Source organism: Amblyomma maculatum, chromosome 4, assembly GCF_055883805.1.
Source record: "Amblyomma maculatum isolate TAMU_Amacu chromosome 4, ASM5588380v1, whole genome shotgun sequence".
Taxonomy (NCBI): domain Eukaryota; kingdom Metazoa; phylum Arthropoda; class Arachnida; order Ixodida; family Ixodidae; genus Amblyomma; species Amblyomma maculatum.
Window position 1 is genome coordinate 66,322,314 of NC_139347.1, and position 24,555 is coordinate 66,346,868.

General features: G+C 42.2%; 1 protein-coding gene across 1 annotated transcript in view; it reads right to left on the bottom strand.

Moving 5' to 3' along the window:
* The window catches only part of LOC146191286 (cell adhesion molecule Dscam1-like), a 123,083-nt gene that overhangs the window by 68,776 nt on the left and 29,752 nt on the right, over window positions 1-24,555 (bottom strand). Inside the window, exons 4-5 of the mRNA XM_084600303.1 lie at window positions 7,012-7,173; window positions 2,828-2,989 (exon numbers count right to left, since the gene is read on the bottom strand). Of these exons, the coding sequence (XP_084456429.1) occupies window positions 2,828-2,989; window positions 7,012-7,173 (324 nt within the window). The remainder of the gene's footprint in view (window positions 1-2,827; window positions 2,990-7,011; window positions 7,174-24,555) is intronic.

Genomic DNA, 24,555 nt, shown 5'->3' on the forward strand with positions numbered 1-24,555 from the left:
ATTTGTTTGTCTGAAAAACAGCCTAACCTAGAGATTGAAACAAGATAGCCCGACTTGGCCTCAAGACGGGAGCGAAAAGTCGAGAAGATTGGTTTCACCCGAACCAGGTACAGTGCACAGATCAAATAGGCGGAACTATCGACATGTGGGTTAAGTGAAACTAACATAAGCGCTCGGTATGTTTAATACTATCAGCGCGAAATATAGCCTGTCCCGCTTCTCCTATTTTAGTCAATATAATAAAGGCAGTGAATATAGAAGAGGCGGCGTGTGCCGCAATGGTGATTGATGCCGACGTTGCTAAATGAGTTGATCAGTCAAAAAGGCTTACTTAAACAGTTTTTACCGCTCACTATCTGCATGAGTTAGTTTTGAAAGTCAATAACCATGATGATACGCTAAATGACGTGCACGGAACTTCTACTGGCCAAACAGAACCAGTTGCCGTTACCAATGCAAATATGACAAATATTGTTTTCATAATCGTCACGATTATGGACGACGTTCAAAATCTGTTTACCAAGAGCACCGAATTGGAAGGCAGACGCATAGGGTAAAGTGGCCGTGCCCATGAGCTAGGAGCTTTGTAAATATATGTGTGGCCCATTTATACTACTGGTAAAGTGATAGAGAAATTCTTAGAATGTAACCGAGCCCTATACATAGTCTTCAAAGGATAAAAAAAAAAAAAAAAAACATATTACAAGCGGTCGAAACTTCAGCAGTCATGTCAGAGTTTTGTAAAGAGAACATAGAAATGGCGTACGTGGAAATACCGGATGATATCTGTACCTACTCCACATCCACCACACTCCTTCGTAAAGAAAGTACTAAAATCCCGCATAGAAAAGCAAAAACACAGCGTGTCTCAAGCTCTATTCAACGCGGATTTACAGGAGGTATACTGGAAGCTAGGTTAAGAGCAGTTGAGAATAAGAGAAAATGGTAGATTAAGCCCTTACAACCTGCGATTATTTGACGCCATTGTCTCATTCAGTTTGTTCCCAGTAGGTGTATACTCTATCATCCCCGCAATAGCATATGATTCACGTGGTTTTTCATTTAAGTTTCCGTATAATTTCTTACTGAGGTTCTTCCTTCTTCAGGGAATGTTTGGAGTGGCAGCCATGGTTTACTTGATTTGTTATTGTCTGTTTCGTCGTCATTCTTGCCTCCTTGAGGAAAGGTTTTCATAAGCTCCATACTGTAGTGCTCTGCAAAATGATCTGTCCTTGGTTACTGACTGGTACAATACTTGGTGCATGGACATTAAGGTGTAAAAAAAAGTTATACATATGTTTTATTAGGAAAACAAATTGTCATGACTTGGTATACAGCATTAATGCCCAAACACTGTAAAATGTTTTTTGATATAAATATCTTGGTATTTAAAGCAATTTTATCCTTCCGTTATCACAAAGAGTGCATATCAAGCAAGGCATCCACAGTGCTGAGTTTCCTCCAAAGAAATTCGAAGAATTTACCGCCTAACGCTACAGAGCTCCTGTACAAAACTAACATTAGGCCAGTACTACAATATGATTTTTGTGTCTGCAGGACCATTGGCTGCAAATATGCATTCACAAGATTGAAAGGATCCAGAATATTGCGGTGATTGTTAATGCCAATTATCCCCCCAAAACTTATTGTATCCGCTAAAAACAATAACCTTAGATGGGAATGCGTTCAGCAGCGAAGAAAATCTCTTGGACTAAAATTTTTCAACAGTGTATTTCACAATAAAACTGCTACTAACCTGGCGCATTATCTGCGTCATCCCGACTACGTCTCACAGCGCCTTGATCATGCCTATAAAATTAAAGAGATCATGTGCAAAACGAACGCCTTCAAGGTGCCCTTCTTCCACAAGATAATTTGCGAATGGAGTAAACATCTACATAATATTGCTACCATTACCACCATTGATGTATTTTCCCCTTTTTTCAGAATTGTGTATGGGCCCTTTTTTCTTCAATGGTTGTCAGAAGTATCACTTGCATAATTGATTGATGGTATAGCAAATTTATCGAGCCGTTCTCACATAGATTGCATTTAAGGCAAGGCGTCTATATGCGTAGATGCTTTTATTTGCATCTCCTGCTTTTATCAACTGTGTTATAATTATTTTGCCCCCTCCCCCCACCTTTCCTTCACTGTAATGCCACACTGAGCTATGGGTATAGCAATAAATAAATATAAAAACGATTCCCCTGCAGCTGTATGTTTTATTAAGACCCTTTGGAATGCCTGTCCCTTTTCAAGAACGGCGTGTCAGCATCGAATATGCTTTACGTGATGACTAATCATTCATTACGCATTGCAGTTTTTTCTGCTGCCACCGCTTTCTATTTTCTTTTTATGACCACGGGATCACCGGCCACATTCTCAGAAATTCATAGCAAAGGAAACATTATTTCACTCACTGCCCTCTTCTTTCTGCCCCATCCTCCTCTCTCTCCCCTCCCAGGCTTTCCTTCTTCGGAAGCAGCGTATTTAAACATCCGCCACTAATGCTCGCGCAGCCCAGACGAAGAGAAGTCCACTTGCCGAAACGTTGGCTCGGCTTGCAAACCGAGACTCTCCCTCAACTCTTGTTCAGTGCACTCTCATTATTGTCTTGTCAAGTAATCCTGAGAAAGAGCTACAAAGTCAGCTTGCATTTCGTTTCCAATCTGTCTGCGCCAACGACGATGCGAAACAGGTAGGGCGAGGCTAATGCAGCCTGTGCCTTAGCATTACACGTATTACCTTGGCTGCTGAATGATTGTTGTTGAAGGCAGGTGCTCATAGTATTTGCGTATGAACGAGCAAGATGAATGGGGCTCACCCGTGACGATAATTTTTCCGGCGCTATTGCTGAGGTGGCTTTCTCCCGTGAGCGTGTTGTGCACCTGGCATCGGTAGGAGCGGTGGTGGGCGTCACTTCCTTCGTCCACGTGCCGCACGATGAGCTCGCCCTTAGGCAGAACCAGGTAGCGGCTGTCCAGGGCTTCAAAGGGATGGGTGGCGGGCAGAAAGTTGTAAAAAAAAGTTCACATAATTGAAACTGAAAACGCGTACATTTTTTTACCAGCTGGTCAATTAACACAGCAAGAGGTAAAATAAGCATACTTCTTGAACTAATAGGGTATATTAAAAACCTCTACCAAGAACGTCGGGGAGGATAATATAAGGCAAAATAACTGGTGAAAAGCTGGTGGGTGCACCTTTCAGGCACTGTGCAATTGTTCTTCCTGAAATTGTAATCCAGCATCCTCGATTTCGTTGACTGTGGCTTACTTTCTCGACGCGCACATTAACCAGTGTCCATTTTTTACACTGCTTCTAAGGCGAGGTATAATAAGGTGACCATAAGGCACATATACCTAAGTATGTGTGACTACGGAATCAAAGAATCCAGGTTTGATACCGCCCTCGCCCTTTGAACATTTTATGAATTCAATATATTCGCTTCCCTCCTCTCTCCTCCACGAGCGATGTTAAACCTATGCAAACAATTCTGGCTTTATGACAGACCGCCAGCGGAAGCCGTCACCTTAGCACTATCGCTCCTAAATTCGGCCAGTAACTGCTGTAAGCAAGTGATAGGGTGGTTCAGTCGAAATACGCATTCGACAATTGTTATTCTACGTAGCCCAAAATTTGCTCTACGCTGGCGCAAGTGGCCCAGCTGAGACACAAAACGCGCCACAATATAGAGGCGCTGTTTGATATTCCACAGAAAAAGCAAAATCATATGGAGATCTAACACCATCCTATGGTTGACGGCTGCTGTTATTTGTGTTTAATGTAGGCGTGCGCAAGGCTTCATCAAAATGAGGTAATCTTTTCACGGCGTTGGAACACTCCGCACGGGTGGTTTCTCTACTGATCCCGCACGAGGTCATCTATTCCCGAAAGTGGAAGCGGTGAAGGTGCCTGGATATCTTCTTCTGAGCTCGGTTAACTCTGAAGCTAGGCAGAGTGGAGCCGGAGAACACTAGTACCGAAGAAAGTGGGTGGAGAAACGGAAAGAAAAAAGCGATACAGACCGCCCGAAAAGTTCCAGACCATGAGAGCTAACACAGCCTCTCGGCAAAACCGGTTCTGGAGAAGCCAGTCATTCGTGGCGGTCTCTAATTTCGTTCGGCTCGCTAAAAGACTGGAAAAGGAACCACTCAGCTTCGTAGCCTAAGCAGGCGTTTTTCTGCAGCGTTGAGAAGGAAACCAGAAAAGGAACAGAAGTGTTCAGTTATATATTGTTTTGCTTCTTACCAGCGAGGCTCCTTTTCGGGCTAAAAAGAAGTGAGTTGCTTCCTTTCGAGCACTGCGGCAGCGTGGAGAAGCGCGACAGATGTAAAGAACTTTGGAGACTCTATACGAAGAGCGAAAAGAAGTAAGAAAACTCCGTCAGCCAGCTTGCCCATATTGGTGTTCAGCGTCAAATGGAATCAGTTCTGGCGCGGCGTGAGGCTGAGGAAAGTTCGCCGGAAGTTCGGTGGTGCACGCAATAGCCAGGATACGCATGCTCTGCGGTCGACATCGAAAGAGTTATTCTACGTAGTCTCCTGCGCGGGGTCTCGTGATTTATCAAAAGCAGAGGTGCATTCAGCTGCGTTGTAAGGAGATGGAGCTTTTAAAGTTTCAAAGTTCCAAACTGATAGAGTTTTTTTTTTTTTTTTTTTAACATAGAAACCAAGAATAAAAAAAAAACATTGCTGGGATAAAACAAAATTGTTTCATACATACGAATGAACGTTGTGTGAAGACCGCGAATATTAAATTCATAATTTAAAAAATAAAACTTTCAAGCGAGGGGCATGAGGCAATGCTGAAAACAGAAAAGAAAATTGTAGCTTACTGGCAGACCAGGGTCAACACAGGAAATAAGTAGTTAAATATGTAGGAAGAGGATAAGAACTTTTGCATAAAAAAAAAAGGCATCATTGCTTCGGTAATTGTGCATATCTCACTGCGTAGCAACTGTGAACTGTTTGCTTGAAAATATTGCAATAAAATATCTTTCTGGTCGGTAAAAATAGTAATTCTCACTCTTCACTTTCCTTTTTGTTCATTTAGACATCAAACTTACAGTCGATAAAATTTCGCATACAGCCCTGTCTCCCGAGAAAGGCAGCAACTCAAGTAATTCAGTGCTGTCTCAAGAATAGACAAATGGACATCCGCTAACAAGACAAATACACATCCGCTGAAACAACTAGAACAGAAAATGTCCACTCTCACATTTAACTTAATTTAGACTACCATGAGTAATATCTAGTGTCGCCAGAAAAAACTGCGAACTCATAGAGGGTAGTACACAGCAAAACCAGCGTCGACAGTGCCATAGCGACTCAAATGTTGTCAAGTTACAAAAATGCATACTTTTACGCCTGTTACCGTATTTACAAGGGTGACACCGAGAAAGTAGCCTGAAATCATTTTCTGAAAACTTCTAGGTTTAGCTGTTAAGAACAATGAAATGCATCTAATATTGCAGAAATATTTTTTTTAATCAAGTTCCCGATCGTGAAGGGCGGTGGACAGTGAGCTGCCCAGCTCTGACCCACACCCGTAAATCAGGCGGGGTGAGCAGCGCCAATAGCGGACAAGAACTAAGGTGATGCCTAAATGATAACAGGACCCATGTACCCTGTTCTCATAAATAAAATTCGATCTTCATATTCTTCATTTTCACAAGTTGGAGTTTATAATTATGCTGAGATAAAGAAAAAATCGCTGCAGCAGCGGATCGTGAAAAAAACCGTGCCCAGAATGGCGTAGGAGCAAAATAGCGTTTCGTGCATCAAAAATATTACGCAGGCTCCTCGCGCAGAAGATTACTATTTTATTGCTTGAAAGAGCGTTGTCTTTTAAGAAACCATATGCTGACTTTCAGAAGGATTCAAGGACTTTGCTGAACACATTCAGTTCAGACCTTTCTAACGATGACTGACTACAAATCAATCCAAGCAGAGCTGCACGAACTGCAAAACAAAAATTAGCTGTGGTTTAGCTCTGGTTAACCCTAGTTGAATTGCGATAGCAACGGCGGAAGCTTCTTTTACCTGCTACATTATTCCCCTATCACGCCCTATCAGTGTAAGGTGCTACACTACTGGGGACACTTAAGATCATCCTTTGAGAGTATGACGCGAGAGCGTAAGCTACCAGCTCACATATAAATGAGAAGGGTTTAATGCTGCTGAAACCAATGTGGAGTGAAAGCATTAGATGCCGGTGACCGAGCGTTCTTCTTCTTCTTCGTGTCCTTCTTCTTCTTCTTATTCGTCTTGCTACGCGACGGCTCGAAACCTGGCGAAACATTGCTATAGCAATAAAAGTAACGTGTGGTTCTTGACGAATTTTTGGGGAAAGGAAGGCGCAGTATACTTGTAGTCTGCACCACGGAATCGTGGACATCTACGCTCTATCAAGGTCACTTGAATGTCAACTATGACGACCGGCCGTGAGCTACGCGACGGCTCCAAACATGGCGCAGTATTGCTATCGCAATAAAATTGCAGGACTGCGCTGCAGCCCGGTTAAGAACGAAAAAGGGTAAAAGCACTTTACATCACTGTTTTCACAAACTGCATTGTCACTGTATCCCTGCTGTCGTCATCATCAACACTATCGCTACTATCATCATTATCAAATAATTGCACCCTCATTGTCATCGCTAATACCTTCAACATTATCACTAAATGCATCGTCATTATCCTTCTGCTATTCTCATTATCATTATTATTAACTGCGTCGTGATTGTTGTCGCTACTATCATCCTCACGCTACACAAGGAGAATTACGATCGGTTTCTCACGATCCTGGTGTTGCGCAATAGTTAGCGCGCTCGGCTGGGAATCAGAAAGATGGTAGTAGTAAGGAGGCTTCCGCTTTAAAATCAGGGAAATTGTTTAGTTATCTCGCGTTTTGTGATCTCCGGTAGTAGTACATTAGGGCACTAACATAAGTGAAGCTGTGTCGACTTAGCTGCAGAAATTAGATAAGCGGAAGAGAGATAAAACTCACCGTTATCTTCCAGCGTGCCGATAGTCACCCCATTGTCGAGTACCCATGACGTCACAGTGATGTAGTCCCTGACAGAAGGAGGCACGTGACAGCGGAGGATGGCGGAGTTTCCGCGCACCACATACACGTCGTAGACGTTGGCCATGAACTTCTCCAGAACCACTGTTGTGGAGCATAACAGGGAATAGGTGGAGAAAGAAAAAAAAAGAAGAAAGAGGCAAAAATATAAAACTCATGCGTTATAACGAACGCTGGCTAACAACATAAATGCACATGAAGATAACTGACATTATCCATAAAATGCATCAATGACTGTAGAAAAATGAAATCTGCAATAATCCTGCTTCGTTCCTCTCTAGGAATATTTTCAACACTTGTCCTTCTTGCATCCTTATCCTGATTGGAATATAGGGCTTTTCTTTTCCAGCTATTAAATATCGCCGTATTTAACCCTACGCACCAATACATGAGTACCCACGGTTGTCTGCTCAGAGTGTGTACTTAGATATCGCCGTATTTAACCCTACGCACTAATAAATGAGTACTTACGGTTGTCTGCTCAGAGTGTGTATTTAGATATCGCCGTACTTAACCCTACGCGCCAATAAATGAGTGTTTCCGGTTGCCTGCTCACAGAGTGAATTTAGGTCAAGCGTATAGGATGAGTAAACATAGCTATACCCTGCCCAGTATCATCGGAGGAAAAATTTATCAACATTCTTAAACTTATACAATAGAGCAGATGCGATTGCTTCTTTAAGACTGCCTTTCCATACCTCGAATACTTGAATATATTTTGTTTATATTACATAAAACTTAAAAAATTATTGTCATTGTAACATCAGCACACAGTGCGAACCGACGAGAGTAATTGAAGTGACACATACCACAACGCGTTAATTAGGTGTCCCTGTAGAACGACTGGCACCAACGGCCCTTAGTGGCCTATTATGCGTTGCGTGCTCGCGTGGCATGCGGAAGGCCTGGTTTCGAACCTCACTGGCCCAAAGTTAACTTTAATTAAATATCATTATTTTATTAAATACTCTAATTAGAGGAGTCTTTTCGCCAATTTCGACAAAATTTGAACCTTCCCCACAATTTTTAGTCCTCCTCAAATTTGGGTTGTTTGAAAGTTCCGCTCGAGGTATTGTGGTTGTGACGTCATAACCCTGTCGACCAATCAGAATTTTCCTGGCCACCTTAGGATCTACCAGCTTTTAGACGGAACGAGCTTTATATGCTATCGCGTGAGAAAAAAAAGTATGTAGTAAGCTTTGGGCTCCGTTCTTAAGGTGGAAAAAAAAACTGTCTGCAATAATTGTAAGCTAAAACACCGGCATGTGTAACGTACGTACGCACTGACCAAATCAGAGATTAAATCGAATTTCATTCATTCTATAAATCGAATGAGGAGCCTTGCATGAGCAACACTTTCAACGAACTCGCTAGTTAACGGGAAAAGAAATCATGAAATCTTGTTTATGCCGTATTCGAGCTGTTTACGCACACTAAAAAAAAAAAAACAAGAAGAAAGCAACTTAGTGACATCTAAGTTTTGGACTTTGTCAGCCTCTGCTGCGTTTATCACATGGTTTTTAATGCAGGATCACACAGGGTGTAGGCAAGAAAGGTATGCTGAGTCCCCTTTTCAGGCGGTTATTCTGAGTACTTCTTGCTGTAATTTCTTTCACGTGACAGCATAAGGGTGTCATTCTGCATAAAAGACGCAATCGTCGCCGTAAGCAGCAATAAATGTGAGGCAAAAACTTTGATTTGTCGATAGGTCACAGCTTCACAACTGCATGAATGGAGGGAAATTTCAAAACGCTCCATCACGTTAAACGTGATGGAGAATTAAAGTGATTAAAGCGTAGCATATAATGAGACTTAATGGTTCCTTCAAACCGTCTCAAATTATTCACCTTGCGCAAACCGAGTTCTTGAGTAACACTATCCAAATTTACGTTATCTTCCTCATATGATTACGCTTTACAATCAACAAAGGTATCCTTAAAAAAAAATCTTTATACTTTTTGCATTCTGTATATGGGTGAATGAATAAAATTTATGGAGGTTCGGCTATCTTTGAGCATAGTTATACGAGTGTAAACTATCAGCTGAAGTAGCAGTGTCTGCTGCCGCTTCGATCTTGGCACGCTCGCGTTCTTGTTAGGCTTCTCGGCAGTGGGCTAGTCTATAGTTCTCTTCGTTCGGAGGTCTCAGCTACCTTTCGGCACAGCTGCCTTCTCGGTCTTCAGCCAAGAGTAGTTTACCGACAGCTAAATCCGTTGGAGGGTCGGATTTGACATGACCCTCAAGCTAAAGCAAACGCACAGAGGTCCGAGCCGCGGAAGCGCAGCAGTTGCGGTCGGCCACGTCAGATTGGCAACGTCAGCCTTTTTCACATACGTGGCGCCCTCTGGAGAGTAGCGCTAATGCATTTGCTGCTGAATGAAAACGAAAAAACGTGTTAGACGCAGCCGCAATCCGATTTCGTGAGGAGCCAACTGCGCCTGCGAAGTAGTAAGGTTTGTGCTGGACAGGTGCCATCCTCTCTCGCAGGCGCATGCCCTTAATTTAACATTTTATTTTAAATTCAGAAGTATAATATGAACATGAAAGACATGGCCTAGCAGAGCCTAAGGTCTAGAGCAAATTAATGGAAACATGAAGAAAGGCAATATTCTTATATACAATTCTTGTTTTTCTTTAGCAACAGCAGTATGTTGTTGCAAAAAATACAGACGTACACACACACGCACTCAAACACGCACACCTGCACACAAGCACACGTACGCACGCACACGCTTTTCTTTTCGAGAATGTTAACCATCTTTTAGGATGCTTTCCTTCTTGTCAAAAGCCTGGGTCTCCCTGCAAAATTGCATGAAGCGTCATGGAACTTCCTTCTCATGTCCTTTAGCGACGTCGGAGCGTTACATGCTTTTAAATGGTAACGAAAACAGCCTCCTCAATGATATCTTCGCCTGTAGACGTTAGCAACATGACACTCCACACTCCGCTACTGCTTCCCTACGAGAGCATAAATTTAAGGTGAGCCTAGTAATCCATCCAGATTGTGCTTCAGGCGTGAGTTTGTTCTCAGCCGTAAGCACATGCGCCATTTATGTACAATACATACTTGCTGTTTCTGTCTTCATGGGTCTGTGAGCCAACGTACGCATAGTTGCGATTCTCATGAAACCGTATGCTGCTGCTGCACAGTAAAATGTACCAAGAAGCAGCGGTGCTTGAAATAAAGCGATCGAATTCATTTCAAAAGTTATTGGGTGGCACAATGGCACGTTGACAGACTTTTTCAGTAAAAAAATACATCTTAGGAATTCTAGTAAATGTCTTCATGCTTACGAGATATAAGTGACATTGAGTGCTGCCCCGACGTCGCTTTCTTGGTGCCAGAAATTAATAGAAAGGAAGGAGTAATGGCGTTTCCACGCTGCATAGAGCAGTGCTCGCAGTGTCATGTCAGCGCTGTTATATAAGGCCTCAAAGCTCCCTATACAGAAGGATGGTTTGTGGAGAGGTAGGTAAATGTCAGGATAATTTTGTAAGATATTGTCTTTGAGTGCATACAACTAACGAAAACGCAAGGAGTTTTCTGCACGAATGTCCCTGTAATGGCAGGCCATTCAATGGCGCGTGTGTGTTCTGGAAAGGAGGATTGGCGTAATGATGCACTCGAACTCCAGCTCGTTTTAAATCAACAGCGTTAAAGGCCCAACTACCCGGAAAACCCAGTGTCGGTGTCCTTGCCGTTGTAAGCGTGAAATCTTGGGAATGCCTCCGGCAGATGGTAGTTTGCTGGTGACCCAGCCGTGCTCCAGCTGATCGTCTTGTTCTGTGACGTCAAGAGACCTCGTGACACGGTCGAGTTGACACGCGCTGCCCCATCGGGCTTCGTATTTGAAATGAGAGCTAGAGATCAGAATGCAGCCCTCCAGGACCCTTGGATTCTGGTTTAGACAAGTTGGTCCCAAGCCATGCAGGCACATTCGGACGACTTTTTAAGGCGGGGATTTATATCAGTGTCGGTTTTTTTTTTTTTTTGTAAAATCTTCTAACATACGATTCTATGGTAATGAGTATGTGTAGGGTAATAAAGGTGCAAATTAAAATAATAATAATAATATAGAAATAGCCAAATACATGTGCGTGAACGAGGATCCGCATAGGGCATCTGCAGGAGGGAGCCTCTAACGCTGTTGAGCCAAAGGGTAGAATTTAAGCGCCCCTATTTTTTAAATACTCTGAGACTTCATTGTAACTGGTAATCACCTCAGACAGACGAATAAACAGAAGAAAATATTATGATTGCAGCTTTCCACTCAATACTCGCATTCCATTACTGTTTGCAAGCAAACACGGAGAGCAAAGTGTGGTTGCTGCGACATTATCGCCAGTTGGGAAGGCTATGACATAATTGTTCGGTTGCTACCTGTACTCCCGAATAAAATCAATATCTGCATTCAAATCAGTCAGAAACAGCTCAAATGTTTGACTGCAAACAACGACACAAAGCAGGGAAAGCTTCAGCACTTGCTTCAGCTTCGGAAAAGTTTCAGAATTTCATGCGACCGCTACAGCATTCTGCTTTATCTGCGCAACACCCCTGAGAGCCTAAGAGCCTTTCTTAGCTACAAGGAACATTTCGCTTCTAATTCTGTTACTCACACTTTGTAGAACTATCTTGCTTCGATGGCATTGATTTTAACATTTTTTTAAAGTGTGTTTCCACCGTGCCCTAGACCGAATCCACGCAACCAGGTTCCACACACAACCAGGAGCTTGTTGTTATTCTGTCATTTAGATCTTTTACACACTGGGAATGACTCATACAGGGTCACGAACATCGTTACAAAAGCACGAGGGTAGCTTAAAACTTAAGAGACGCACCAATTCTTTATAGGCTTTGCCCGGAGGAATTACTAATGCTCTCTCTTTAAGTCCTCCTCCTCTCTCACTCAGCCATTTGATTTTCCTGCCTGGCTAGGTTCTCTAGTTTTAAGATTTTGCCGAGAAGAAACATTAGTATCTAATGTTCTAGAGTAGAGGCGAGCAGCGTTATTTTTTTTTTTTTTGTCAAATACAGACCTTGGTACCTGTAAAAGTGGTTTCTCCTCAAGCAGACTCTGTATACAGCAAAGCATGCTTCGCAAAGTTTGAAGTGTTGGAACAAATTACCATGGGGGCTACGTTAATGGAAAGGAAGAGCAGAAGAGACAACTGCAACATATTTGAGGAGTTTAAGAACTGAATATAGGAGCCGTGACCCCAATCACATATAGTTGATACAACGTAGATAAAATTGTCTTTCTTCTTGATATAATACCGGTGAAATGACTTTCCTGGTTGATACAATGCCAATAAAATTACTTTCCTGGAAACAAAAATTTGCTCTTTTTTTAAGTTAAAGGGGATTAAAAATAATTATAGTTAAAGTGTTTTAAATAGCGAAACTTATAAATGTCAACTAGTACGGCTTCCAGATGTTCCCTTAAAGAGCTCAGCACTGAATTTTCTGCTTATCGCGGTCGTCACTGATGCCCATTCGAACCAGAATCAGACTGAAAGCAAATCGCTAATGTTAAGCGAAAGTAACATTGACCGTTCCAGAATTCGATTTTGTTTCTTCGCGTATTGGTTCTTAGCTGCACTTAGATAAGTTTCTTAATTCAGTAATCACAGTGAGTGTTATTTTATGTGAAGTTAAGGTTTAAACATACCAATTAAAATCTGGCCATGTAGCTGCCTGCTGTTTTAAATTTGCATTTTTGGAATGTATGTATCCTTCTTGGAGGAGAGGTTGAATCTAATCTCAATGCTTCTAATACTGGGCTGTTTTTTTTTTTCACTTATGACTCCTTTCTGGACGTATAAACAGTAAATAATTTCCACTCGCTTCACTATAAAAACTGAAGTTCACATAGAAGTCTCAGTGCCTTTTTTGAAAATCCTTACTATGAAGCCACACAACCGCCCATAAGAGCCCAGAACTTGCCGGGCAATTTTTTTTATGATATAGTAGTTGGAAATATTCTGTGTTTTCGTTGAAGGTGAAGGTAAATTTTATAATAATTTACCTAGGCAGGCCTATACAAGCTGTAGATCTTCGTCCCATAGGCAAACGTACTCATAGCGGCTGGTGGAGCTTATTATACGTCCAAATATAATTAACAGGTTTCCCATGCGCCTTTTTCCGTTTTTCTTTCTTCTTTATTCTCCGAAGCCAACGCAATTATAATATAACATTTATGCCAATAAGCAGAATAGGTGATGTGTGAATATTTGAAGCACATTGTCACAATGGTTCGCAGAACAAAGGTTTCTTGTCACCCGCCAAGTTCTTTTGCGTTGGACACGCAAGGCTGTCGCCTCTATCATCCAGCCTGCTCAGAAGCAGAAAACATTTTTTTTTTTTTTGCGATCTCGGGTTAGTGACAGAATATGGGATAATGCAGCCTAAGCCGACGTTGAGACAATATATATAAATAAGAGCTTTTTTTCTACGTTTTTTTTTTTCAATTGCTTGAAGTTGTACAGAAATGCGTCGGAAAGGACACAAGAAAAATCTGACTTAAAAGCATGCGAACGTAAGACCTTTCATAAGGAATGCAACTAACGTGTATTTTGTGGCGGTGGAACAGTGCTGGGAATCAATGCTGCCTTCTGTTTTAGCCAGCCTCCCTTCATATTTAAAAAAAGGCGAAAGAAGCAAAGGAAGCGTAGTCATGATCTGAGGAAGGGAAGCCTGTGGCAAATAAAACAAGACAGTTTAACATCGCACATGTTCACCCATAAGGGCATTTTAATTAAAAAATATTTTTCTTTTTTCAAGCGAGTACGGATATTACACGCACCCTGAAGCTTCTGCCGCACGATACGAGATGGGTCCCGAAGGTAGCATAGTTTCATTCGAGTAGTATTACAGGGAAACCGGCAAACGGGAGCTGGCCCGCCATGCTAATCTTGAGTGGTACCGATGGGTATAAATGATCATTGATAACAGGCTGCAGAATTTGGCTAAGCAGTGCAAAGAGGAACTTGTATCACCCCAGCTGAGAACATAACGAAGACTTTACCTTCAAAACACTTGTATTCAGCAACTGACAGACGTATGGCAGATGTCATGGGCGTCATAACTTTGGTACCTCCTTTGAGAGCAAGGAAATAGATTACTGTTTATCTCAATACTCAATGATGCGCGAGGCTTTATTGCAGCCAGTACTTTCGACATAAGTATAAATTACTCACATTGTTCTTAATGTAGTCATCAACCATTCCTCTGCAATGGCGAAGAATCATGTGGAATTGGCACACGCGATTATTTGCAAGTAATAAAATCAGAAGCTTTCATTTTTAAAACGCGCGATCAGTAGCGGGCAGCCTAAAGCTCAGCAGAGAAGCCTATTCTATTCAGCAGACATCTCCTGTTCCCATTAAAATATATATCTCTCTCTCTATTCTATTCCAGTTTTTTTTTTTTTTGTCATCAGTGCCACATTCAAAACAATATTTTTGCTTAAAAAATCGAATTTGATATTGCGAGTGATAGATGAACCATTAGACACTGGAAACGGCTAGAACTTGTTTCGCCATCGGTCGATTCTCTGTGCCAAACCATAAAATGTGCGGTTCTACGTCAAAGCTGATCACGCAGCCAAAAGAAAGAGAAATGGTGATATGAAAAAAGAAATGAAAACATATATATAATTTGAAAGGTGGTCATGCATTCCCTATTTCAATGCAATCTAAAAAAAAAAACAACATTGCTCAATTCGCCAGCCATTCCATTAGATTTGTTTTTTTTTACATTTCATCTGATCATAAATGAGATAAGGTATGCATGAATTTTGCGCATACAGTGAGTGCTGCTTTACTGCACAACTGAAATTCTCCGCTCTGTCCACCACCCTAAAATAGGAAATACGGCGACCTAGATGCATTGTGACCAGCTATACACGCACGTCCGAAGGTGAACGCTTGCTTTGGGTAATACATTCACCGTGAAGAAATTAACCCAAATGAAAAAAGGTTCGATCCTAATGGACTCCACGTGCCCATCATTATGTGAAATTGCTAAATGTCGAAGGCAAGAACGCTAAATTTTTGTAATCGGCTACCGGTGCTTTGGGGGAGTAATACTGAAAACCATTCAGACATTTGTTGGTTGCTATTTCAACAGCCACATGCTGGGCGCTATTGAAAAGAAACAAACAAAGATTTGAATGATTCGTCGCAATGTACAGAATCCCAATTTCTTACTTTTAATTAAGCAAGGCGCTGACTTACGCATTCACCATACGATCATATACCGCTATTCAAGCAGCGTGCACATTTATATTGCTGCCATTTATTGCGCTATTGCAATCAAAAACCATTACGCGTACATCACCTTATTCGAGAGAGCATGAATTTGATCATTGAATGTATGTTAGGAACGCCTGACATATTTTATGTCGAACTTTTTTGATAAGACTTCTAATAGTGCTGTACAGCTATGAGTCCTCTTGTAAATGAAGTTCAAGCGGTCAGTCTAGCTGTAAGCATGTCGATGCTGCAAGTAACGCTTATTTTTTGAGACCATATTTTTGATAATGTTGATATGTCCTTCCCTTAGCTCCTAGAACGTTGCCTAAATGGCTTATTGCATCAGGCCATGAACTCGTATCAGGCCGCATGCTGCACGATCAACTACAGTTCAATAATTATAGATGATAATTTAGTAGAACGCCTTTTCGCTGTAGTTGCCGTGCTATCGTATGTATCCTTCGGCTGTTCTCCTAACGATTACGGCTGCGGCACAGTGAGATAAATTATTTATTGAAGCCAGAAACGATTCAAGTGGTCGGTACAATTACACTGGACTGAGATTCCAAATAAGCTAATAGAAAAGTTTTGTTTCAGTAAAGGAAAAATTGTTACGTGAAAGGTGTTGTGAGGTGAGCTGCATTGCATTCTCTGTGAGGTGTGTGAGGTGTGTGAGGTCTGTGAGGTGTGTTGCATTCGGAAGCGTAAAAAAGTTCAGCTTCTTATTTTTATTTATTATCGTTTATTTTTGCTTAAAGAACGGTACGCTATGCCTTGGTGAAGACGGTATTAAAGCATGGTTTATTGTTTATATAATTCGCCAGCCAGTGGCTCCTACATAGATAGATACCAAACAGTGTTGAATATATTATATATTTACATGTTAAATGCTTGCAACATTCAAGTATTTGTCATGTGTATAGTACATAAAAAATAGTGCCGGACAGATATTACCCCAACCGTCTCTTGATAAATGACTACTCCATTGAGGGTATTTATACACTGCTGCACTACGTTTTGCAGAGCAGACTTTTTGCCCACGAGTCTTGCGGCCTGTTTTATTCAAGACACTCTATAAGGGTATTTACCATGAATAATATGCCCATAGTTTATAAACTAGATCTCTTAGGGGCTTGTTCCTGAATTTCGCGTCACCTACCTTTGCTGTAGTTGCCGCAGTCACCAGTGCAATCCAGTCGACTGCAGCCGGGGCAGGTATTCAGAGCGGAACAGTACCCGCCACAGATTGCAGATATATCGAAGAGATAGACGGAGAGATAGAAATACCTTCTTCTCATTTAGGAAGAGGGTGGAGGGACGAAGAGTGAGAGACAAAGGGTTGTTCAGTGGCTTGTACTGTGTAGCGAAAGCGAGGGAGCGCGCAATCAGAATGCGACTGTCGCAAGGAAGCACACTGAGGTATCGTTCCGCGGAAAGAGGGGGGTATAGCCAAGGCTGATGAATGCGCAACCTGTGGGTGGTACTTTGAGAGGCCGATGGTTTTGTACCACAAACCATTGAGTTACAGCGAGGGCTTTCCCCGCAGAAGGGAGAGAATGAAAGGTAGCGGAAGGAACTGCGGCTATAGAATGACGAAGGCAGCAGCATCGGGAGGGGGAAAGGTGGAAGCACCACCGCCGTAAACGGCGGTCGTGGGTGAGAGAAGCGCAGATGCCTTACATTATCACCGAAGAAATAAGGTTGAGGGGGCGATCGTGACGGAAAACTGTCTAGCCGGGGGAAGTATACATCTGGATGAAACAAGGCACACAGACCAGTAAAAAAAGAAACAGATTTGTCTTTACAGGTCGGCGTCTTAGGTTTCGTGAATGTTTCAGGTTAGTGTCTGGTTTTGATATCACCGGCGACGAACAATGATGAGCATGGCTCTGGCATGAGGGAGCTGCTGCCTCATTATAGATTGCTATCATGGAGGTGACATGGAGTGCTAGCCTTAGTGTATGCCACTTCGCTACCTGCTCGAGACCGGAGTCAATATCGTGGTCGCTCCGTAGAATCTAAGGCAGTGTTTTTAAAAGACCGCTAATTCTTTTCACGGGGAGTATCTCTGCACACAATTTAAATGTGTCGAATTTCCTCTTGGGCCGCTCGTGAAAGATTCTACAGGGCACGCTGATGGGGGTGGAGCTTCCTTTATAACAACCAGGAACACTGAAACAACAGGGTGTCATTTGATTGGTGGTTGCGTTTAGAAAAATATTTAACGTCCTGTGGACTGCACACATGTATAAAAATGTTTCTTTGAAATTATGCCAGCATGTCGCAGAACCAAAACAACTAAAAGCTGCGATGAAAACACGGGCATCATAGTCTTCGGCATGTATACATTCTTTTTAAAGAATTGTCGTCATGTCCGGCTAAACCTTAAAAAAAGCACATATTTCAGGGCCAGCGAGGAATTTGAAACAGTGTATCGAAATTCCTCAAGGCATAGCTGCCTGCATATACCGAGTGATATGTTCTTCGTTTCTTTTTTTTTTTTCTCATCTGTTACGGCTTCGTATTTTAAAAACTGACAAATACCACGGTGTGGTTAGAGCTGGTGGGTTGTACAACAAGGCAGACATTTCATTGGCAACAGAGCTTAATCCTTAAACAAATACTTACCTAGAGTTGCCTAATCGACTGTTTAGTTTCCTATAATTAGAAAAGCGATTCGAACTATGGAATGACTATAATATACATGGCAAGCTATTTGAGCTCTACGTGTTCCGCTTTAAAAAATGTGGTCACTTGCTCTTTTGATACATAAAACAAGGACGCCGTTTTACGTGAGAGCGTATAAAAACTTTTTTACGTGAGGGCGTATAAAAACTGCTTTCGCGAGATAGCCGCTGCTCCCGACCGCATTGGGTCAACAGTGCCACAATGTCACAACCACGTAACATAGGGAAGAAATTTCAAAATCCTTACGTCCCATTAAATATAACTAGTCGGAGGAGGGTCTGAATGAGGCTAAAACAGGGACCAGGCTCCTTTAACTGGAGTGTCTAAGAAAATAGAACTAATTTTTTAAACAATATTGCCTCCATTAGCAAGTTTGATGGCCGAGTCTTTGTTGCATTTTTATGTTTTGTTCTGTCCGCAGTTCGTTTACCGCTCTGGTTCAGCTAAAAGCTCAAACGCTGCAAGCATGATGATAAGGCCTCGTCGGGTTTGCCGGTAGCGTATGATTAGGCTTATTTTATTTATGTTCTCCATTACTCCCTTAATCCGTACTCTCTCCTTTGGTGGATCTGGAATAAAATCCTACTGACTTTAAGTGCTTAGTAAATTCCTTTTCGCTGCACGTTCTTATGCACCAGTCTCACTAGTTAACTCAGTTGGTAGATCAGCTGCCTCGATTAGGGGGTGGCCCAGTTTCGAACTGCGCACCAGGCCAATATTTTAAACCTATAGTTTTTCTTGCTTTTTAGCTTTATCGCTGCGCTTGGGTGGATCACGCTAATGGATAACCATGCCCTTATAACAAAATTACTACGCCGATAACAAGGGTCTTCCAAATTACTTTCTTTTTTGTGTGTGTTACGATTCGAAAAAATCTACAGAGCATGCTAGGCCGCGCATCGCAAATGTGCACCTATCTCGTTGTCAACGTCATTGCACGAGGCGGGAAACAATTAGTAGCAGTTTCTTCGGGTTCAGATGGAGCCGATAATTGACAGCGGTTGCTCTTGCCTATTCAGAATAGCCGACAATATGACACTCCCTTCAGAAGCAGGAATTGTGGGCATTCCCTTACTCTCTCAAAGATTTCTCCTTTTGTTCATTTCCTGATGAAGCTTGACGGGCTGTCGATGCTCACATATTAAAACTCCGGAAGGCTGTGCATAATTTCAACCTTGATGCACAGGTACTTCATAAATTTTTAAATATAAATCTGACAGTAAACAAATCACCTAGTAGTAGCGAATAAGCAAACCGTAGAGCTGTCGTCGGATGCAAGGTGCATTACAATTTTTTCACTTGACTTCTTTGCAGACGTTTGTACATTTATTTCTGAATTTCGACCATTGTTCCAGTCCATAAGGAACTTATGTCCTCGACAGTATGACAGTGAAATTCTAACTAAGGTGCTTTCATGCATGTACTGCCCTGAGATTAGTAATCTGATCGCATTTGCTTCTTCATAATTTTGATTTTGTGCCTTGCCACGATCGTGATGGAAGGCTTATGCGTTTCTCTGGCCAAAGAAATATTGTTATGAATGGGGCGACGAAACTTCTCGCGTCGTATAGCTAGAGCGGACCCAATCTGCATTTGCATCCTGATTGCTTCAGTTTAAAGGTGAATGTCTGTTTCATACACTTTCAAATGTTAAATAAAGATGGGCCATCATCGGACTGCTGTGCGATAGCTTCTAGCATTTACTACGTTGCAAGCGTTACTGAAATCAACGCCACTCTTGCCAATTTTAGATGACTCTGACCCCTCTTAGAAGAAGCATGCTTGAGCTAAATCTATTTCCTCTGCTTTAGGTGCTCTTCCCTTCGTATGATCGCTTGTTGAAATAAACCTGAAGCGCCGCGTCATTTCCTACTTTGCAGTCGCCTCCGTCTGCAAACGTTTGCTGAAAAAGACTTTTTGGAACGTAGGGTCCTTTTTGTCACCCACAAGTGTACTCTCTTCTTGGACCACTAGTCTTGGCTATACCCAGAGGAATGTTCGTTCCACTGTTCTCAGGTTCATTTCGTCCCCTGAAAGGATGTCCCAATAATAGTGCTGATTACGCTATTTTTGGTTGTATGTGCAGTAACAGCAGGCTTTGTTTCCGTGGCTTGATTGGTCATTCCTTATGCGAGAATTTTCCGTTCTCGAAGAGCTTAAGCCAACTGTCGTCAGTGCTTTTGAACGAATATGTGCAAATATTGAAAATTTGGGGCACAGGTAGAATACCACACATTTCGCATTTATACGCGATGAAAATGGTCGTCTCAAATTTCCTTAAAATATTCAAAAAGATACGAACAACCAAGACATACAGAATATTCATAAGTACACCCAAAAGAACAAGGCCTTTAGAGTTTGTGTGGAATTAATGGCAAAATTCAACCATAGCAAGACCATATCATGAAAACTCAGTGCTCGATTTGTTGGGAAAATGCTTAGACATTATGTATTTATTCATTTATCTATACTGAGGATTCATTCGACGTCTATCAAAGTGAGCACACAATAGAATAAAGGAGAATAGGCAATGATAAACATGAAGATAATTATTCAAATTTGAATGATTCTTTTTAAAAATAAGCAGTGTTCACAACCTTTTTTAAGCAGTGCATCGAATATGTTCACCACAGACTAATCATTCCGCATTCTTAACCTGCGATAAACGAAATTTTTATCATTTCAAACATAATTTTTGCGGTACTCAATCAGAGCCTTTTTGTGACTAAGTCAAGAGAGTAATTGCTTTCTATGTAATAAACCATTGTCTGAAACTTTTATCTTGCTGCCCTCATCAAGATCAAATGCTGCTGCAATTGGCCTCCACAATGTAACGCAATTATTTTCCATTATTACTCGTTTCATTTTGGAACGGAACGGTCATTATCGCATTCAGGGGTCACCATTCATTTCGGTTACTCTAATAGAAGTGAGCTCTTCGTAAGATACTTTTATTCATAAATTTAGATACTCCTTCATTACTCAGTTTGAGTCTTGCATGGTGAAATGTATCCGCAAAACACCGCACGACCGCTGAAACAAACCGCATATTCGTCGCCGTACGTTTGGCCTGCGGGAATGCCGATCACCACACCAGTAGTCATAACGACACCAGTCGACAGATCAGTCGTTTTAGTTAAACATATGAACTCTACGCAATATATATTATTATATTCAACGGCTGTCCGCTATGTACATAATCAAACGCCGAGGATTGATGAAATTAAGTTTGTTCTTCGAAGTCTTGTAGCCGCAAAATATATCAGTCGTTTTCGCCCTTTTCTTTCTTTTATTTTTTTGCTATAATCCAAAAGTTTCGACTCAGCCAGTTCATTTTCAACCGCATAATAGCGCACTGCATCCTGTTTTGCCAAAATATATATTTTCCATTTGCGACATCCTTTATAGGGACGCATGAAATCTTTTAGTCCAGTGGCTGCTCAATAGCGCGTTTCTTAGGCAAGGGATAACGTTGAATAAATTACACTTGCAGCATTCACTTTAGGGTCATCCACCACCACTTTATTTCACCGCTAAGCCTCACATGCTAAGGACAGCAAGCGAAGCTGCTGTATTCGCAGTACTCTGGAGTCACTGTTTTGTTCTGATTCTATGTTGTTCTTTCCCTTTTTTTTTTTTTTTGTCGTCTTGCCCAACTTGGCAGGAGCATAAATGAGTTTTGTGCCCCAGCCTGCTTTCACGTGCTCTTCCGAAGCGTCGTTGGCGGGCAACCGAGGAAGGCCGCGAGCGGCCGCCACATTAGCATAAGTTATTGCTCGTGCATTCTGGGCTATGGTGGTGCTGCATGAACATTCGTTCGCATCCCCGTTGCTGAAAATAGCGGCAGAGCGAAAAGTTAAGGAACATGGGATCAAATAAGTGTTTACAAGCAAATCCGATGTCCAAGATGGCCGCGCATTTTACTCTTCGTTCTGTCTCTACCCGTAGTTTCCCGCCTCGGCAGCAAATTTTGTTTATTCTTGAGTAGAGTCTAGAATCCTAGCTCTTGAGCTGGAATGCGTCTGACTGTGTCTGTCTCGGTATGGTACGGAAGGGGTGCAATGGTAGTTGGGGTTAAACTTTGCAAAGCTAACATATACTGTGAGAAGCGTGGTATGCGAGGGCTGTAAAATAGGTTTCAATAGCTGGTTCTTTTATTTAAGTAAACTGACATCTTGTAACACAGAGCCCTGCTTTATGTTCCACCTCTATAGAAAGGAGGCTTCTACGGCACGCATTCCATCCTGCTTCCTTCGACTAAGAAGTCTAATGCTCAAGCTGATAAGTTAGAGCGTACGCGCGCGCGTGCGTGCGTGTGTTAGAGCGGGTCGGCATACGAATGCTCCTGTGAAAGAGACGTAGCTAATATACGGCATTCATTTCCGAGATACCAAGAGCTGATGCACCTGAGTGGTAATCACCAAAAAAGGAAAAGAACGTTATACATTCGCTTCTCCGTGTTGTAAACATTATGGGAGGAAACTTCGAACGACTGGTATAATAACTCAGAGCTTCAGTTGGGGAGATACGCGGTATCCTATTCCGAAAACAAAGTGAAAAGAGAGGCGTGGTCCTGTTGGCTGCTCAATGTCTCCACCCACACGTGCAGCTACTATACGGGAGTTATTCATCACCAGCAGACCTGTTGACGGGTATAGGTACCCAATGAGCAGGCATGTGTTGCAGATTGGGCAAGTATCTGCAAGCTGAACGATGAGGAAGAAGAAAAGGTTTTAGACTGGGAGCGCGCAGGAGAAACTGATCGTCATGCTGTGACATCTATAGCCAGAGACAGTCGGATATTAAATGTAGTGTTAGAGGTATCCTGGTGTAACACCCCGAAAAGGGGTCTTTAAGGTAAATAAAGTGATGTGATGCCCTGCTTTTCTATAGCATGTGACCTATTGTAGTCATTAACACCGCTATGTTTTCTTTTTCGTTTTTTTTTTTTCGCAGAGCATAACTAGGATTCACCACTTTAGCAGCCATACCTTTTCCAAGGTCAGGCTATCAAAGTGCAAGTACGTATGCGACGCTGTTAGTAACTTGTAAATGAAACGTAAAGTGCCACTGGCGGGGGTGGCGGGACTACCAAGTACAGCCTCCGCACTGTTTTCAAAATTCTGCCAAAGCTCTGTGCTCTGTAACGTCACTAGGGCAATTTAAGCCTGTTTTACACGTATCTCACGTTAGCTATAAAACTGCTCACGGCACCACGCTCTTCATGTGACGTATTTTTCTGAACCAGGGGGCACAATGTCCGAAGGATCGGCTGACCATGGCAAGAAAAAGCTGAGAGTTACACTTTAGCGAACACTCATTAATCCTCAGCAAATTTCTACCCCCCCCCCCCTCCTCTCCCCTTATGCCTTCTTTGTGATGTTTCATTCTACACGTGAGCATGATCCACGACGTGTTTAATATGCTAAGCCAGAATAGAGAGATATTGAAGAACAGGACTTTCGCATTCTGTGTTTTCCCAAAGTTAATGAGCAATGGCTCTTTCAAGAAGAGTTCGCCCCCACATTTGAGATGAAGTGAATTTCTTTTTTTAATTAAGTAAACAACTAAACCTGGGCAGGACAGGCATATAGAGCGTACAAAATGAAATATCTCACGGGGTTGTAATGAATGGCACGCTGTAAGCTCATACGTACCTTTAACATAGGTGTGAGAAACGGATGCGACAACAAAAAAAGCAACAAAACAAAAACAAAGGGAAGCTTTTAGGCTGCAACATTTTTGTGCGACCAATGTAGGCATCGGACCAACATGGCATCCATGTTTTATTATGCTGTTCCGCCTGGCTACATATTCCAGCCATGCTTCGTTCTACCATAAGCGTTTTTTGCAAGGTGTGCGGTATTGAAGCGGTGCAGCAGCACCAGACAATCTTGATTTCGTATGGCAAGCTTCGCCTATGCTCTGTTGCCCAGTGGACCACCTTAAAATGCATTATCGGGAAGAAATGTTTGTCGGCAAGTTCGTACATGCATCGATAGTACTTAGCGCTCTTGCACCCAAATAACGAACTCCTCGTTAATCAAAGTTTAGTCAGCGTGTGCATCGTGGCGTTCGAAGTCAACACGGTGTAAACGTTCAGCAGGAAGCTGTGGGAATAGACATATTTCAAATTTATGGTGCTTGTAGAATCAAGGATGTTCCAATGTTCTACGTAAGGCTGGTGGTTCGCGAGGTTTAACAGTTTATTGAAGTGATTCTGTTATAGTGACGCATGCTTTTTATACCACCATTCCTTATGACACAAACCGGTTACAATCACACGTATTATCTCATTAATCATGCATGCTGTCTAAAAGCATATAAGTGCGGTAAAATGTATTGGTAACTAATTATGATCAGTTCCTGTTTGCTCTGTGCTAGCCTGGCGTCATCTTAGGATCTTGTAACACGGAGTAATCCCGAGGGGCCACGCCTGTGCCGGTGCAGCTGCATTGAACGCGCGCCTCCGGGACACGACTCGTCTCCTCCCGATCGCTACCGCTGCATAACCCCGTCAGCCAC